The 19,464-nt window shown below is 45.4% G+C and overlaps 1 protein-coding gene across 2 annotated transcripts in view; it reads right to left on the bottom strand.

The window, feature by feature from the left end:
• The window catches only part of LOC119971605 (CD44 antigen-like), a 64,649-nt gene that overhangs the window by 22,171 nt on the left and 23,014 nt on the right, over nucleotides 1–19,464 (bottom strand). Inside the window, exons 2-5 of one of the 2 annotated variants that reach the window (XM_038807392.1) lie at nucleotides 13,021–13,186; nucleotides 10,959–11,098; nucleotides 10,349–10,477; nucleotides 2,967–4,724 (exon numbers count right to left, since the gene is read on the bottom strand). In XM_038807392.1, the coding sequence (XP_038663320.1) occupies nucleotides 2,967–4,724; nucleotides 10,349–10,477; nucleotides 10,959–11,098; nucleotides 13,021–13,186 (2,193 nt within the window). Of the gene's footprint in view, nucleotides 1–2,966; nucleotides 4,725–10,348; nucleotides 10,478–10,958; nucleotides 11,099–13,020; nucleotides 13,187–19,464 lie in introns of those variants that run through there. The other variant, XM_038807393.1, reaches the window with a different exon arrangement.

The raw sequence follows: 19,464 nt of genomic DNA, 5'->3' as shown, positions 1-19,464 counted from the left end.
GCCAAGCCCTCACATTGAGGGGCGAGGCCCGCGCCGGAGCGGTTGGCATCACACCGACTGGCGCCAATACCGGCACCAGCGGCCTTTGACGCCCGCCGCCGGGGCTGGCCGAAAGGCCTTCGCCGGTTCGCGCATGCGTGCTGGGGGATTCTCTTCCACGTCCGCCATGGTGGAGGCCGTGGCGGCGGCGGAAGGGAAAGAGTGCCCCCACGGCACTGGCCCGCCTGCCAATCGGTGGGCCCCGATCGTGGGCCTGGCCACCGTGGGGGCACCCCCCGGGGTCCGATCGCCCCGTCCCCCCGTCCCCCCCCAGGACCCAGGGGCCCGCTCGCACCGCCGATCCCACCACCTCCAGAGGTGGTTCAAACCTCGGCGGCAGGAGAGGCCTCCCAGCGGCGGGACTTGGGCCCATCGCGGGCTGGAGAATCGCCGCAGGGGGCTCGCCGCTCGGTGCGACGCGTTTCCCGCCCCCGCCAATTCCCAGGTGGCGGAAAATTTATGCCACAGCAGGGGCGGGATTTTCGGCGGCCCCGGGCGATTCTCCGACCCTGCTGGAGGTCGGAGAATTTCGCCCCAGATATGAGTTGGCTAGAGTACACTGGGAGCAGTTGTAGGTAGGGTTCGAAATGAATACTTTGTGTCAGTGTTCACTCATGAGAGGGACAGGGTGGGTATAGAAAACAGGGAGAAGGGCTATGATAAAATTAAAAAAGTTAACAGAGACAGAGGAGGTTCTGAGTGGTCTGGCGGGCTTAAAAGTAGATAGACCTCCAGGGCCAGGTTAAATGTATTTCAGGCTGTGAGGCAAGGGAGGAAATAGCCGCAGAACTGGCAATAATTTTCAATGCTGGAGCAGTATAAAATGTTGGTTCGGCCACAGCTGGAGAACTGTGTACAGTTCTGGAATCCACATTATAGGAGGGATCAGATATCACTGGAAAGGGCGCAGAGGATATTTACCAGTCTGTTGCCTGGGCTGGAGAGTTTTGGTTATGAAGAGAGATTGGATTGACTTGGATTGTTTTCCTTTGAGTAGAGAGACTGAGGGGGGCATGATGTCATGGTGGCATAGTGGTTAGCACTGCTGCCTCACTGTGCCAGGAACCTGTGCACAATTCCAACATTGGGTGACTATATCTGTGGAATTTGTACGTTCTCCTCATGTCTGTGTGGGTTTCCTCCGGGTGCTACGGTTTCTACCCACAGTCCAAAGATGTGCAGTTTAGGTGAAGTGGACATGCTAAATTGCCCCTTAGTTGCAAAAAAGGTTACGAGTGGTTACTGAGATAGGATGGGAGCATGTGCCTAGGTAGGGTGCATGGTTGGTGCATACTCGATGGGCCGAATGGCCTTCCTCTGCCCTATAGTGATTCTATGATTCTATGATTGAGATCTATAAAGTTAAGAGGGGCATAAATAGAGTAGACAGGAATAGCTTTTCCTCTTGGTGGAAGGATCAATGACCAGGGGCATAGATTTAAGGTAGGAGGTTTAGAGGGGATGTGAGGAAAGCTTTTTTACCAAGAGGGAGATGGGAGTTTGGAATTCGCTGCCTGAAAGGGTTGTGGAGGCAAAGACTCTCATAACATTTAAGAAGTATTTTGATGTGTGTTTGCAATTCCAAAGCATGCAAACCTATGGGCCAAGTGCTGGGAAATGGGATTAGAATAGTTAGGTGGTTTCATTTGATTGGCGCAAGGCCTTCTTTGTGCTGTGTGATACTATGAGTCCAAGCATGGGAACTTAATCCTGCACAACATATTAGTGATGGTTACAGGGAAGAGAAAGCTAGCTTGGAAACAGTTTCAGAAGAAAGCTAAGATCCAGAAGCAGTTTGCACAGGAACTCCAGCATACCAGCAATCATCTGCATGAGATCAAAGAGGAGCAACATGCGAGGGAGCTACTCACAAGACAGCAAGTTGTAATCATAGAATTTACAGTGCAGAAGGAGGCCATTCGGCCCATCGAGTCTGCACCGGCTCGTGGAAAGAGCACCCTACCCAAGTTCAACACCTCCACCCTATCCCAATAACCCAGTAACCCCACCCAACACTAAGGGCAATTTTGGACACTAAGGGCAATTTTATCATGGCCAATCCACCTAACCTGCACATCTTTGGACTGTGGGAGGAAACCGGAGCACCCGGAGGAAATCCACGCACACACGGGGAGGATGTGCAGACTCCGCACAGACAGTGACCCAAGCCGGAATCGAACCTGGGACCCTGGAGCTGTGAAGTCATTGTGCTATCCACAATGCTACCGTGCTGCCCTATGAAAGAAACTGCAGGAACTGTGGAGCTTCAGGAGCAGTTAAATTCCTATCATAATGGTGACACAGGAAATGATGACACTCAGATCTGATTCGGAGGAACAGATGAATGACTAAAGCTGTCTCACCGTTTCATCGAGAGCATCGCCCATGGTGGAATATGAAATCTGGAGGCGAAGAGCTGGTTTAAATATAGCCAGAATATTCAGAAAACGTTCAACATGAAACGACTGGTGTTTTACAGTATCCAAATGCACCAGCTGTGACCAGTAATTGGACTTTCTTCCCATTTAGTTGAATTGAGCCCATCATCTCTGGTCTAAATAGATAGAAAAACAGGTTCAAGAGGCTGAATGACCTATCCCAGTCCCTAAGATGGAAATGTGGAAGGAGAGTGGCAACATTAACCAAGAGGAAGATGAGGAGGAATGTCAGTTGCTGAATCTCAATAAGGATGGGCCTCGCTGAGGAGCCGGCAATGGACAGTTTCTGGGTGAAGTAATTGGAGGCTTAGTTGAAGAGGTGCCATTGCATATTGAAAGAGCTGAGCTCAGCAATGTAACATCATTGCAACAGAACAAGGTCTTGGCAGTGAAAGTACCAAAGTATCAATCAGAATATTAACAGTAATTGAGGGACAATGAACAGGGAAACAGACAAATACCAATCACAACACTAAACCTCAAACGTACCGTACTCTGGACTGCCCGATGCAAACAATAACGTTTGAGTGATCTGATTATTCGTCGTACGAGATGTAGCAGCCCATCTAAAGTCAGAAGAGGAGTCAATTCTTGTGGTATTTGCTGATCCAGGAGTTGTTAACTTTAATAACTGACCCGTAGACTGTTTGGAGGAAGTGGTGAGGGAGTTTATTTCTCGTTTGTCATTAGCATTTGTTGGGACCGAGAGCACTTTCGGTGAATGAAACAAAGGGGAGGTCAATCGGTCTGGTATGGCGGAAGAAGACATTGCAGCAGTCGATAAATAGACAGGGAGCCTTAACTGACCCGTAGACTGTTTGGAGGACGTGGTGAGGGGGTTTATTTCTTGCTTGTCATTAGCATTAATTGGGACTGAGGGCACTTTCGGTGAATGAAACAAAGGGGAGGTGAATCGGTCTGGTATGGCAGAAGACATGACAGCAGTCGATAAATAGACAGGGAGCCCTTCAGATGGCGTCTGTTCAATCTCAACGTCCTGCAGAGTAGTCCTGGTTGGAAGATCACTCTTTTCTCTTGAGCCTGGAGTAGTTTGTTGCCTGGTGGGTATTCTTGCAACATCAGTCGTTACTGTAAAGTCTGGAGAAAGCCCAACAACAAGACCCTTTGGCTCAGACTTCAAAATTTCAGGAGTACTCCCACTTTCTACAAACAGGATAGTCGGCTCTGGAGATGCTGAGATAGAGAACCTTTTATTATCACCCAAGACTGTACTGAATTCTGAAAGAGTTTCTGTAGGCTCGGAGCTCAGTATTTCAGAAGTACTCCCACTTTCTACAGTCAAACCACTTGGGTCAGGTGATGTTACTTTGAAAGGAACCCATTTTGTATCAAATACTGTGGCAGTCATTAGATCCGAGTGAACTTTGGCAGATTCTGAACTCAGTAATTCAGGAGTACTCCTATGTTCCACAGTCATCTCAGGAGATTCTGTGACAGTACGGTTTGTTCCTCCTTCCGGCTTTTTGAATGCTCCATGATCCAAAGGGGATTTGGGAATAAAGATTCCGGGGCGAGTTGTAATCTCCGCAGGTATCTCAGTGGGATTTGGAGTCGGTGGGATTGCAGATGTCCCATCTCTGCGTTCAAAGATTGTGGGCTCTTGCGTGTTAGACCAGGTGGAGGTTACACCAGACATATTTTCAAGTTCACTTTCAGTATTTGTTTGCAACATTGATGAACCTGTCAGGGTGGTTGGGAAATCTGACTTGTCTACGTTGACCTTGTTGCTGCCTATTGTTGCATTAATTCCTGGGATATTGCCTGAAATCACTACCAAAGGGGGAGGCTGAGTGATGCTGCCGAGAGTAGTCAAATCTGTATCTGAATGATGCTCTGGTTTGGCTTCTGTAACTTGGTTCTTTATATTTAATGGTATTTTTCTCCTTGGCTCAATGTGTGGTATCATATCACCAGCAGATTGTGAGGCGCGCATTGCCAATGTTGTTTTTCTGAGGCTGTTTACTGCATATACTAGTGTTATGGGTAATGGATCCAGCTTCACCGTGATGCCTGGAGTCACCCTGGATTCAGGTCTGGTTGGCTGCTTTTCAGGGAGACCTGAATTCCCAACTGAAGATGGCGCTGTTGAGTGGATGTCTGACTGTGAAGAGTTGCGAGGTGAAGATTCAGCAGGCCCAGGTGATCGAGTTGCTGTTTCACTTTCTGCTACCATCGTGCTCCCAGTAGCAATGTCATGATTCTTTGCTGAAGTGACCAGTGGGTATTCTACATGTATTAGAAAAAAGAAAAACAATATTTAATTTCTATTACTCAGATTGCTGCCATTCACTTCACAGGAACAGGTGTAGGTCATTCTTTGTGCATGTCTTCACGGAGGATACAAAAAAACCTCCCAGAACACGAGAGAATGAAGGGACGAGAGCGAATGAGGAATTGTAAGAATATAGTATTAGTAAAACAGTAGTACTGGAGAAATTAATGGAGCCGAAAGTTGCTATCCCCCCTAGACCTGCTGGTATACATCTCAAAGCTTGAAAGAGACAGGGTGGTCATTTTTCAAAATTCAATAGATTCTGGAATGGTTCCTGCAGTTTGGGAGATGACAAATGTAACCCCACCATTTAAGAAGAGGCACGGAGAGAGAAAATTGGGAACTACAGACCTAGAATCAGAATCCCTACAATTCCAGAAGGAGGCCATTCAGCCCTTCAAGTTTGCACTGACCCTCCAAAAGACCACGCTGCCCAGCCTCACTTCCCCATCCTATAAGCTGACCTGCACATCTTTGGACATTAAGGGGTAATTTACATGGCCAATCCACCTAACCTGCATATCTTTGAACTGTGGGAGGAAACCGGAGCACCCAGAGGAAACCCACGCAAACATGGGGAGGAAGTGCAAACTCCACATGGACAGTCATCCAAGGCGCAAAGTAAACCTGTCTCCCTGGCACTGTGAGGCAGCAGTGCTAACCACTGTGCCACCGTGCAGCCCCCCAATAAGAAATTATTCAGAACCTGTTCAACTGTTATCAATAGGAGGGAAATGCCTGAATCTATAATAAAGGATGTGATAACTGGACACTTAGAAAATAATTTTTCGGATTGGCAGAGTCAATGTAGATATATAAAAGGGAAATAAATAATGCTTAACAAACCTGTTGGAGCTTTTGAGGATAAGGGGAACCTGTGGATGTTTTATACTTCTATTTTCAGAAGACTTTAAAAAAGGCACACGCAAGAGAGAAATTAATAAAAAAATTAGAATTTATGGAATTGAGGGTAATATGCTGGCATGGATTGAGAATTGGTTAACGGACAGAAAACAGAGTAGGTCTAAATGGGTCGATTTAGGGCAGCACAATGGCAGAGTTGTTTAACACTTCTGTCCCATAGCTCCAGCGACCCAGGTTCGATTCGGCCTGTGTGGAGTTTACATATTCTCCCCATGTCTGTGTGGGTTGCCTCCAGGTGCTCTGGTTTCCTCCCACAGCCCAAAGATTTGCAGGTTAGGTGGACTGGCCATGCTAAATTGCCCCTAGTGTCCAACGCTTAGGTTAGGTGGGGTTACAGGGATCAGGCGGAGATTGCGGCTAGGTGGGGTGCAGTTTTGGAGGATCGATGCAGACTTGATGGGCTGAATGGCCTCCTTCTGCAGTGTAGGGATTCTATGATTCTCGGGTTGGCAAGCTGTGACCAATGGGGTACCACAAGGATCAGTGCTTCGGCCCCAGCCATTCACAATCTATACTTGCTTTTACTTCCTATGTTCCCATATTCCTATTCAGCTCCTCAAGTCTATTCTGCCATTCACTGCAATCAGGACTAATGTGTAACTCAACTTCCTTAACTTAGCTGGTCGAGGGCAGCACGGTGGCCTAGTGGTTAGCACAACCGCCTCACGGCGCTGAGGTCCCAGGTTCGATCCCGGCTCTGGGTCACTGTCCGTGTGGAGTTTGCACATTCTCCCCGTGTCTGCGTGGGTTTCGCCCCCACAACCCAAAAATGTGCAGAGTAGGTGGATTGGCCACGCTAAATTGCCCCCTTAATTGGAAAAAATAATTGGATAATCTAAATTAAAAAAAAAAAACTTAGCTGGTCGAATTTAAAATCAAGAGATAAATCTGGAACATAAGGTGAGTCTCACGCAGTAATGGTGCCATGAAACTATCATTGATTGTATTAAACCCCATCTGGTTCATTAATATCCTTTAGGTTTAGGGAAGGAAATCTGCCATCCTTAGCTGGTTGTGTCTGCATGTTGCTCCAGGCCCACAGCAAAGTGGTTGACGCTTAACTGCCCTCTGAAATGGTCTTGCAAGATACTCAGTTCAAGCGCAACTGTCCTCTGAAATGGTCCAGTAAGCCACTCAGTTCAAGGGCTATTAGGGTTGGGTAGAAAATGCTGTCCCGGCCAGCGACAGCCACATCCCATGAAAGAATAAGTAAAAGCCTTAGTTCCATATCCAGCATCTATCTCACCAAATCTATTGACATCTGTCTTGGGTAATTTCAGTTTACCAAACATCCACAGCTTTTCAAAGGAACATTCTAGATTTCTACTAACCTATGTGTGAAAAAAATGCTTCACTCAGAGGAGGAAAGTTGAAAAGAATAATGACTTCCAAAATGTTTGAGTGGAAAATGGAAGATGGTTTAAATGACAGACGGGACATCAGCCGGAGCAGGTATCATGTGAGAAAAGCTGGAAAAAAACTCAGCAGGTTAAACAGCATCAATGAGATCATGGCTGGTCTGTGGGCTAACTCCATAATCTTGCTTTTGACCCATATCCCTCAATACCTTTGCTAAATAAAAATGTATGTATCTGAGGTGTGTGGCTGGGGGTGGAAGTGGGGTGGGATGTAGATCCACTGCCTGAGTGTAGAGTACATTCACTGAGGAGACTATGGATTTAATTTCAACAAAGGTTGCCAAATAGGAAACCCAGTGGATCAAATGGAATATCGCTTTTACATCCTGTCCAATATTTTGCTCCATTGAGTAAAATCAGTTAGCATGTCAAGCCAATGTTGCACCCAATCCCATAATTTCCTCGAAGGAAAGTTGGGTTAAAACTGACCCTTGAAACCTACAAGTTGCTCGAGGTTTTTGATATGCTAATACTCATTCAGTACAAAAGTGACTTGCTAACCAGATGAATCTGTTTTAATGATGTTAATTGAGGGATAAATATTGGCCAGAACACCCGGGAAAACTCTCCTCCGTGAACTTGAAATTATTAAATGTTCCCAACAAAATCAAATTTTCACTCACATAGGGATAAAAATTCCACGTGCTCAGCAGACACCATAAAGAGAGAGAGGGGAGGCAGTGACGTAGTGGTATTGTCACTGGACTAGTAATCCAGAGACCCAGGGTAATGCTTTGGGTGCTAGGTTCAAATCACACCATGGCAGATGGTGAAATTTGAATTCAATAAAAATCGGGAAGTAAAAGTCTAGCGATGACCATGAAACCATTGTCGATAGTTGTGAAAACCCCCATGGTTCACTAATGTTCTTTGAGAAAGAAATTCTGCTGTCCTTACTCGGTCTGGCCAACATAAGACTCCAGACCCACAGCGATATGGTTGACTCTTGACTGTCCCCCACTGAAATGACCTAATAAGCCAATCAGCTCAAGGGCAATTAGGGATGGGCAACATATGCTGGCCCAGCCAGCGAAGCCCATATCCCTGGAACAAATTTAAAAAACAATTTTGATGTATTAGTCACTGTAATGGTCATACACACTGTAAAACAATGTGAGTCTACAAAAATCATTACAGTGTCACACAATGCAGATCAATGTGAGTCTATAATGACCATTACTGTGCCACAAAATGTAGATCAATGTGAGTCTATAATGACCATTACTGTGTCACACAATGTAGATCAATATGAGTCTATAATGACCATTACTGTTTCACACACTGTAGATCAATGTGAGTCTATAATGACCATTACTGTTTCACACACTGTAGATAACAATGTGAGTCTATAATGACCATTACTGTTTCACACAATGCAGATCAATGTGAGTCTATAATGACCATTACTGTGCCACAAAATGTAGATCAATATGAGTCTATAATGACCATTACTGTTTCACACAATGCAGATCAATGTGAGTCTATAATGACCATTACTGTGCCACAAAATGTAGATCAATGTGAGTCTATAATGACCATTACTGTGTCACACAATGTAGATCAATGTGAGTCTATAATGATCATTACAGTGTCACACAATGCAGATCAATGTGAGTCTATAATGACCATTACTGTGTCACACAATGTAGATCAATGTGAGTCTATAATGACCATTACTGTTTCACACAATGTAGATCAATGTGAGTATATAATGAACATTACAGTTTCACACAATGTCGATCAATGTGAGTCTATAATGACCAATACTGTTTCACACACTGTAGATCAATGTGAGTCTATAATGACCATTACTGTTTCACACACTGTAGATCAATGTGAGTCTATAATGACCATTACTGTTTCACACACTGTAGATCAATGTGAGTCTATAATGACCATTACTGTTTCACACACTGTAGATCAATGAGTTTGTAATGACCATTACTGTGTCACACAATGTAGATCAATGTGAGTCTATAATGACCATTACTGTGTCACACAATGTAGATCAATGTGAGTCTATAATGACCATTACTGTTTCACACACTGTAGATCAATGTGAGTCTATAATGACCATTACTGTGCCACAAAATGTAGATCAATAGGAGTCTATAATGACCATTACTGTGCCACACATTGGGGCTGGTTTAGCACACTGGGCTAAATTGCTGGCTTTGAAAGCAGACCAAGCAGGCCAGCAGCGCGGGTTCGATTCCAGCCTCCCCGAACAGGCGCCGGAATGTGGCGACTAGGGGCTTTCCACAGTAACTTCATTGAAGCCTTCTCGTGACAATAAGCGATTTTCATTTCACACAATGTAGATCAATGTGAGTCTATAATGACCATTACTGTGTCACACAATGTAGATGCAATGTGAGTCTACGATGACCATTACTGTGTCACACAATGTAGATCAATTTGAGTCTATAATGACCATTAATGTTTCACATACTGTAGATCAATGTGAGTCTATAATGACCATTACTGTGTCACACAATGTAGATCAATGTGAGTCTATAATGACCATTACTGTTTCACATACTGTAGATCAATGTGAGTCTATAATGACCATTACTGTGTCACACACTGTAGATCAATGTGAGTCTATAATTACCATTACTGTTTCACACAATGTAGATCAATGTGTTGAAAATGACCATTACTGTGCCACACAATGTAGATCAATTTGAGTCTATAATGACCATTAATGTTTCACATACTGTAGATCAATGAGAGTCTACGATGATCATTACTGTGTCACACAATGTAGATCAATGTGAGTCGATAATGACCATTACTGTTTCACATACTGTAGATCAATGTGAGTCTATAATGACCATTACTGTGCCACATAACATAGATCAATGTGAGTCTATAATGACCATTACTGTGTCACAGAATGTAGATCAATGTGAGTATATAGTGACCATTATTGCTTCTCACAATATAGATCAATGTGTGTCCATAATGACCATTATTGTTTCACACACAAGATCAATGTGAATCTATGGTGATCATCTTCTTGTATAATTTTGCTTTACTTCACTGGGAAACCATATTCAATAATTTGAATGTTTTTGAAAATTGCAGCTAATTGTATAACCCAAAATAAAATTCCAGTTATCTGCTGTCTTTTTTTTTAATTCTCTGCTGATTCCTGTCAAAACTAAAACAGTTACAGGTGCTGCATTGAATTGAGAAACAGCTAAGAAGGAAAAAACGAACTGAGGAAGTACCTCTCGTAATCTGTAAACTGCTGATTATGCTTTTCCCTGAGATGTTGGAGATGATGTTGGTTCTTGTTATTGCTGGATCAGCAGGAGACAGTGTTGATGATGAAATCTGAGAACCACAATTTTCATATTCTGAATGTTAGAAAAAATATCAATCAATTGATGTGACAAACACACATAAAGACACATCCACACAAACTGTCACACACATGCGTGAACACACATGGACACACACAAAAAAAGTACACATGTATGCAACAGCAAACAGGGGCTGCTTCATGATTAACTCCCAGTTGTCTGCCAATGCTACTGTCTTGAGACAAAGGTTAGCATAAACTACCTATCACACAGATCCAGACCCCTCCTCCTCATTAGCAATTACGCTGCCTGTGATGGCACCAGATGGTTAGATCCTCGGAAATGCCAGGTGAGAATACCATCCCCACCGAAAATGTGACAGTCCTTGAACTCTGCCAGTGTTCCCTCAAAAAGAGGGTGTCTCCCAATCACATCCCTTTGAGATGAGGAAGATTCCCATCAGATCCCTTTATAATGAGGGAATTTCCCATTAAGATCGATTTATTTATCAGTGGTGGATGGAAATGTCACATACCTGTCGCGTTGAAGCAGAACACGTCAACCGTTTTGGCCTCCAGCTTGTAAATTGTGTAGACCCCTGAATTGTTGTTCGCACAATGGGGGTGAGCATTTACTCGAGGGATGGCAATAAGCGGACCCTGGATCCACCCGTATCTGTGGAGTAATGCAAGGCAGGGCATACAGTGTGATTGAGAGCAGTGAATCAGTACTTAATATTCTGATTTGTGAAACGGAAACATGTGTGCTTAAAGTCTCCTTGATCTGATGGTTGAAAGTTAGTTGTCCCAGATGCCTGGAAAGCCCCTGAGTCCATTGCAAATGAATGCAAATGAAGGGAAGATTTCCACCAGCGTTGGTTCAAATCCGTGACTCGGCTGTGGTATTTCATCAAAGCTTTGTCTCTTTACCTTGCCCCGCGCTTATGGAAGCTGCATCTCAAGCTGCAATTTGCCAAAATGTTCGCTCTTCAATGGGAAGAAATGTCCATCTGGGACTTTGGATAGCTGGTGATGATGGTAGTTTTAACCTTGACCTTGTGAATCATCTGTTATCCCCCAGATCCAGCCTTCCCACTTCCACTCTGACTTTCTCACGTTTTGCTTGTAACAAGTGAGAGGGGTCACAACTGTTCTGGTTCCAGCACGACTTTGGAAATTCTCCCTTTACTTATTGTGTTCTGGATGTATGCAGCTCAAAACCAGAAGAAATCTCTCCTTTCCACTGGGAAAAGTGACCTCAAAAGAGATTGCAAGGGGAGACAGCTTTTTATTCAAAGGAAGGGTATCCTGATTGGGAAGAATGTGCAAGGAAATTCAACCTCTTTAAAATGGGATTCTGATTATGGGGTGGGGGGGGGGGGGGGGGGGGGAGGAGGATGGGGGGGGGGGGTGGTTTTCTTAAGGAAACGGGAAGTCCACACAGAGTAAAATAAAGAAACACAGTTTATTTAAACAATATTCGCTGCCTGGTAGTTCCCAACCGCGTTTCTGTTCTGGTTGGTCCCTTACTGGCCGACCTTTTATGCAGAGATTGATAAAGACCCCCCCCCCCCCCACGCAGGGGAGCTCGTACTCTGCAAGGACCATGGGAAAGATAATCACTCCCATCCCTTTGGGGCTATTACAGGGCGCAATCCCCCTTTTTAAAAGGAAATCTGATGTGGGGGGAATTCCCATTTTGAAAGGAAAACTCGGAGTGTGGGACCCAGGGACTCCTCTTAAAGAGATGGGAACTGCCTCTTTTAAAAACATATATTGTCCATTTAAAGGCTCCTGACAAAAGTAAGTTTACATTTGCTTGATTAGATGAAACAAGCAGCAGTGGGAGGGGTACCAAAAGATCTCACAGCTAGAGGGGAGTTTACAGAAGGCATAAAAAAAAACAACTTCTCAACCGGGTGGGGGTGTTTTTACTGTATTGTTTTTTTTTTATGTTTTGTTACAATGAAATGAAAAATAGATTGGGTTGGGATATGGAGGGGTTTTGTAATAGGACTATGATTAAGGCATGATGGTCATGTGTGTTCTGTGTTTTGTAAATAATTTGAAAGTGCCTTGAATAAAAATATTTTCACAAACAACTTCTCAAATATTTTGCTGATTGACTCTTCCACATGAGGTTGATGCATCATATCCCTACTTGTACACTGCTGGAGGCCACATTGCTCTGGGCAAATATTGGGGGGGGGGTTCCATTTATTTATTTTTGTTTATGTTTTAGGAAAAAAACATAATTTTTTGCTGATAGTTAGGATTAATTCAAATGGGTGGCAAAAATTCTGTTTGGCTTCCTATTGGCTGTGGGAGGGCAGTGTGCCCAGGTGACAGACCAATGGAAAGAGTGTGGAATGTCACATGATGTAACCTCCAGATTACACCCTATCAAAGTTGGCAACCTGAGGTGTGAGACATGGCTCTGTTTGGGAAATCCAAATGCTTTTGTAATGAAAGGATATTTAGTTGGTGACATTGTCTTTCTCAGCCACCAGGGCTAGACAAACTATTCCAATCGACTGACCTGAACTTACCATCCCATTTCGAACAAAGAGATGGGCTTTCATTCTGAAATGCCCTTACCTGCAGGTTTCGTAGCCTGCTCTCTGGGCCCTCGTCAATTGTTCCAGTGTTGCTAGGGTGGTCCCAAGGGACTGGCACAGCTCTGCTGCAGCCTTAAAGTCCAGTTGGTAGCGCCCACCTGACTCCTCCTGAAAGACTCCATGGTGCCTGCAGTCCGCATTCACATCTGAAAACATAGAACAAAGCCCCCAGTCTTACTGATTCTGATCATACTCAATTCACACCGACACATGTACTTAACACAGGCAACTCAGCCATACACGTTTACAAGGATATCAACTCCTGCAGCACTGTTTCTGTTTTCAGTTACAGCCCCCTCAAAAACGAGAACGCCATATGGACAGCTACAGAACGTCACCCAAGGCCCTCCTCCGATGCTCCAACCCCGATAGGCCGAGTTCCCAACGGCATATCCTCACACCGTTCGGGGACCTTGCGTGGTGGCTGCGGACTGTGTCCAGCTTCGCCACAGTCGGGGGAGAGCCGTTCCGCTGGCAGGGGGGGGCTTCGACGGGGGCGGGGGGGGGGGGGGACTGGTCCAGGGGTGGCGAGGCTGGTTACACGGGAGAATTGTTTGGCAGGCTGGGTCCGCATGCGGCCAGTGCCATGTTGCACGCCATGCGCATGCACAGCCATGGACCCAGCCAATCTGCGGCCGTATCCGCAAGTAAAGCCGATGTCTTTACATTGCGCAGCTGCGAGCACACCACCGGGATGGAGGATCGGTGTGGAGCCGGCGCCGACTTTTTGGTCATAAGACCAGACCGTTCCTGCAGACATAGCCGCTGGATTGGAGAATCCAGCCCATTGTCTCTCATTTTTGACAACTATTTTTCTTTCTTATAAAGAAGACACAATAAAGATTATCGACCCTGACAAGATCTCGGCTGTATTGCTGTAGACTAGTGCTCCAGGGCCAGCCACACCTCTAGTCAGCTTTTTCAGTACAGCAACAACACTGGCATATCTCCAACAATGTGGCAAATTGCCAAGTTATGACTTGTCCACAAACCAGGACAAATCCAACCTGGCTCCATCAGTCCATTCTCAATCAACAGCCAAGTGGTGGAAGGAGTCCTTAACAATGACATCAAGGTTCACTTATTTCTACTTGCTCACTGATTCTCAGTTTGTGTTCTGGCAGGATCATTCTGCTCTAGACTTAATTATAATCTTCATCCGAACATAAACAAAAGGATGAAATGTCAGTGGTTACAAGGGATTATATGCAGAGAAACAGGCAATTCAGCCCAAACAGCCTGTGGCAGGGCTTTTTCTCCACTCAAGCTTCCTCCCATCTTTCCTCATCTAAATCTACCATTGTAACCATCTATTCCTGTCACACTCATAAACATGTCTAATTAACCTTTATTCACTTCAATCATTCCACATTCTCACAACCCTTTGGGTGATGGGTTTCTTCTGAATTTTCTGTTGGATTTCCTTGTGACAATCTTATATCTCTAGTGATGTCCTTCTCCACAACAGGAAACCTTCTCTCTATATCCACTCTATCAAAACCTTTTTAAGAGACCCAGCATATCAATCCTTTCCTGATGTGTATAGCCCTGCATTTATAGTATCATCTGTGCAAATATTCTCTGCCCGTTCTCCAGTGCCTCTGCATCCTTTTTATAGCATGGCAACCAGAACTGAACACAATACACCAAGTGTGATCTCACCAATGGTCGACACAGATTTTACATAACATTCCTACATTACAATTCTATCCCTCGAGAAATAAAAAAACAATGCTTCCTTTACTTTTTCTTAAATTAACTTTACTAACCTGTGGTGCAATTTTTGGTGATTGATGTATTTATGCTCCAGATCCCTTTGTTCCTCTGCTTAGCCGAGGCCTGTACCTTCCAAGCATTAAGTAACCTCCCAATTCTTCCTATCAAGATGTGCGACTTCACCTTCACCTCTATTGAACTTCATTTGCCAGTTATTTCCCATGCTGCAAACTTATTAATGTCCTCTTGCAATTTGTTGCAATCCTCCTTCGCATTGACCATTTCCCCCATCTCAATTTGGCCTCATTGGCAAATTTAGAAATTGTATTTTTCATTCAAAAGCCCAAGTCATTCATATAAATTGTGAATAGCAGTGATCCCAGCAATAATCCTTATGGAACACCATTTCTCATTTTCTTCCACTGCTTTACTCCTACTCCCTACATTCTGGCTTGAAGCCCCAGCTAGCAATCCATTATTATCCACTATTATCCACTTGTCCCCCGGACTCCACATTCTGTAACCATATTCATTAGGCTACTCTTGATAAATGACATCTATTACAATCGAATTGACCTGCAGCTCTTGGGGCAGCACGGTAGCACAGTGGTTAGCACAGTTGCTTTACAGCTTCAGGGTTCCAGGTTCGATTCCCGGCTTGGGTCACTGTCTGTGTGGAGTCTGCACGTTCTCCCCGTGTCTGCGTGGGTTTCCTCTGGGTGTTCCGGTTTCCTCCCACAAGACTCAGATGACATGCTGATAGGTAATTTGGACATTCTGAATTCTCCGTCTGTGTACCTAAACAGGTGCCGGAATGACGTGACTCGGGGCTTTTCACAGTAACTTCATTGCGGTGTTAATGTAAGCCTACTTGTGACAATAAAGATTATTATTATTATTAATCCCTCCAGGAACCGCAGCAGCATGCCTGAGAAGAAGTGTTGTGACATGGAGGTGAGGTAAGTGCCAGAGTTACCGTGGAGGGGAGGGACCTCCCGGGGCAGGGGGCGGGGGGGGGGGGGGGGGGGGGGGGGAGGGTAACTAGGGTATCGAGAATAGGTTGGGGATGAAGTGGGAAGGAGGTCCATGGATGTCCAGTAATTGAAGGGAGAATCGCCCTCCAGTCAGAAGGGGGCTCCCAATGAAGGCGCCCCACCTCATCTTCCCATATGAAATTTACGATTTCAAATGTATCTATTTCCTCCCTTGAGTTATCTGGCACTTAAATGAGGCTGGGTAGGAACAGGCCTTTAAAGGCCTAGGCCCAGAACAACTGAAAGCTGTAACTAGAGAGGTACAAGTTCCATGTCCCTCCACCCTGACTCCACAGCCCACCTCCTGGCCAACCCCCCACTACTCCCTCCGGCCCTGGCAGAACCCCCCCCCCCCCCCCCCCCCCCCCTCGGCCAGCAGCATAACTATCAGCAAAGTATGGCAGTGCTGGACACTGTCTGTGTCCCCTCTCTCTCTCTCTCTCAGCATTCACCATGCCAGATTCACGATTTTTGAGAGCACACGTAGACCACATCGTTGACAATTTGGCCCATCGGAGGCGGAGAATCACAGGTGGGCCCACTAATGATATGCAAACGGTGTTTAAAGTACACCCAGAATGAAACTCATTGATGCCGTTTTCGAGGTGATGGAAAATCGCGATTTGGCGTCAAATCGGCGCCTGCCGCGATTTTGGCATTGGAAGCTATTCTCTGCCTGATCGCATGCCCCGATTTCAGCATTGGCTAATTTCGGTGTCGGCTAACAGAGAATCCCGCCCTCTGTCTCCCCGGTAACGGTCCAATCCTTCCTCCCTCATAATCAATCTGAGGCCTTTATGTTAGATTCATCCCCAAATTGGAAGAGAGTGATGTGAAATTATTTCTCACCACTTTTGAGGAAGTAGCAGAACAGTTAAAATGACCTTCAGATATCTGGAATAGAATCATAGAATTTACAGTGCAGAAGGAGGCCATTTGGCCCATTGAGTCTGCAACGGCCCTTGGAAAGAGCACCCTACTTAAGTTCACACCTCCACCCTATCCCCGTAACCCAGTAACCCCACCTCACCTTTTTTGGACACTGAGGGCAATTTATCATGGCCAATCCACCCAACCTGCACATCTTTGGACTGTGGGAGGAAACCGGAGCACCTGGAGAAAACCCACACAGACACGGGGAGAATGTGCATACTCCGCACAGACAGTGACCCAAGCCGGGAATCGAACCCAGGACTCTGGATCTGTGAAACAACTGTGCTAACCACTGTGCTACCGTGCTGCCCTCATTTTGTCCAGCACAGACATGGGGCTGAATGGCCTCATTTTGCACCTTAACCTTTCTATGGTTCTACGTTCTGCAACTTCAAGGAGGAGGCGGACTATCAGCAAAATCAACCCTGCCTGCAACAGTCACATCCTGGGAACCATTTGAAGAGGGAACACAAGTATCGGGTTGTGGGATTTTCCATCCTGTCCTCATGCTAACCTGATTGTCAGGCTACTGTGTGACTTGTGGGAACTTGGATGACGATGACATGCGGTGATGCTGTGGTTGCCTGGAAACCAATGGGAGAACATAAGAACAGAAGAACTAGGAGCAGGAGTAGGTCATCTGGCCCCTCGAGCCTGCTCCGCCATTCAATGAGATCATGGCTGATCTTTTGTGGACTCAGCTCCACTTCCGGCCCGAACACCATAACCCTTAATCCCTTTATTCTTCAAAAAACTATCTATCTCTGTCTTAAAAACATTTAATGAAGGAGCCTCAACTGCTTCACTGGGCAAGGAATTCCATAGATTTACAACCCTTTGGGTGAAGAAGTTCCTCCTAAACTCAGTCCTAAATCTACTTCACCATATTTTGAGGCTATGCCCCCTGGTTCTGCTTTCACCCACCAGTGGAAACGACCTGCCCGCATCTATCCTATCTATTCCCTTCATAATTTTATACATTTCTATAAGATCCCTCCTCATCCTTCTAAATTCCAACGAGTACAGTCCCAGTCTACTCAACCGTTCCTCGTAATCCAACCCCTTCAGCTCTGGGATTAACCTGGTGAATCTCCTCTGCACACCCTTCAGCGCCAGTACGACCTTTTTCAAGTAAGGAGACCAAAACTGAACACAATACTCCAGGTGTGGCCTCACTAACACCTTATACAATTGCAGCATAACCTCCCTAGTCTTAAACTCCATCCCTCTAGCAATGAAGGACAAAATTCCATTTGCCTTCTGAATCACCTGTCAAACCTGTAAACCAACTTTTTGCGACTCATGCACTAGCACACCCAGGTCTCTCTGCACAGCAGCATGTTTTAATATTTTATCATTTAATAATAATCCCTTTTGCTGTTAGTCCTGCCAAATAACAGGAAATGTATTTTTGTCACATTTGTCAACATTGTATTCCATCTGCCAGACTCTAGCCCATTCACTTAACCTATCCAAATCCCTCTGCAGACTTCCGGTATCCTCTGCACTTTTTGCTTTACCACTCATCTTAGTGTCATCTGCAAACTTGGACACATTGCCCTTCGTCCCCAACTCCAAATCATCTATGTAATTTGTGAACAATTGTGGGCCCAACACTGAACCCTGAGGGACACCACTAGCTACTGATTGCCAACCAGAGAAATACCCATTAATCTCCACTCTTTGCTTTCTATTAATTAACCAATCCTCTATCCATGCTACTACTTTACCCTTAATGCCATGCATCTTTATCTTATGCAGAACCTCTAAAATTACTCCACAGTATTTTGCTTATTTCATCAGATATCTTTTTCATTCAAGGGCATCTGTCAGGGAGAATCAAAGTGTCTACTCCATGCTGACCCCTGACGTGACCATTCATTATCAACAGAGCAAAGGCTGCTATCCTCAGTGCAGACCACATAGCCTCAGATGCACAGCAGCAATTCCACAATGCTCGTACGAAACCCACAGACCTAACTACAGTTCGAACGGTTGAAGCAAATTGTCGGCAACCGTAGGGTCCGCTTGTTAAAAATGCAGAGCACCCACGAAGGATTCCGTGACTGAAGGAATTTAAAAACTGCTTACCCTCCAAACTACAAATTCACTCGGAGCAGAGAATTCTCACAGCCAGGGATGGTGCCATCAAGGTAGACAGCTTTAACTTCAGCCATAGGGGTGGCACCTCAGGCAGACCCCTTCCAAACCACATCACAGTTATTGGAAAGGTAAGAAAAGTGTCAGAGATAGGATCACACTACACCCAGAAAGGAAGGTGTAAATGAGGGTGCGAGAAGCCCGACAAGAGAACACCTGGAGACTGATGTTTTTGCACTGCAATAAAATAAGACACTCCCGCCCTGAATTCTGGTGGTTAAAAGAAAAGCCTGTGGACCCTATGAGGCTCCACAAGCGCAGTCTTCAGAACTACGCCTCCAGTAAGTAGTGGTGCAGATCAGGCATGGTCCCTCTGTGCTGAAACTACCCCTCCTCCCCCACCCCACCAAATCAGTGGAGTGGGAAGAGGATACATGTCTGCACTATCCTCCATCGGTGCTCCAGTTGGAGTGTGACCTGCCCTTGGGCCCATTGACGGTAGGAATTGCACCTGAGCTGCTTGCGCGGCAGGGATCGGCTTTCTCCTCAGACATCATCTGGTTGGCGGTAATGTCATCGCCAGCGGGGGGAAAAATAGTGACCGAATAGGCTGGAGAAAACAAGCAGGAATCTGTGGAAAT

This window comes from Scyliorhinus canicula, chromosome 9 (genome assembly GCF_902713615.1).
Source record: "Scyliorhinus canicula chromosome 9, sScyCan1.1, whole genome shotgun sequence".
Taxonomy (NCBI): domain Eukaryota; kingdom Metazoa; phylum Chordata; class Chondrichthyes; order Carcharhiniformes; family Scyliorhinidae; genus Scyliorhinus; species Scyliorhinus canicula.
This window is presented reverse-complemented; position numbering and strand designations above follow the sequence as displayed.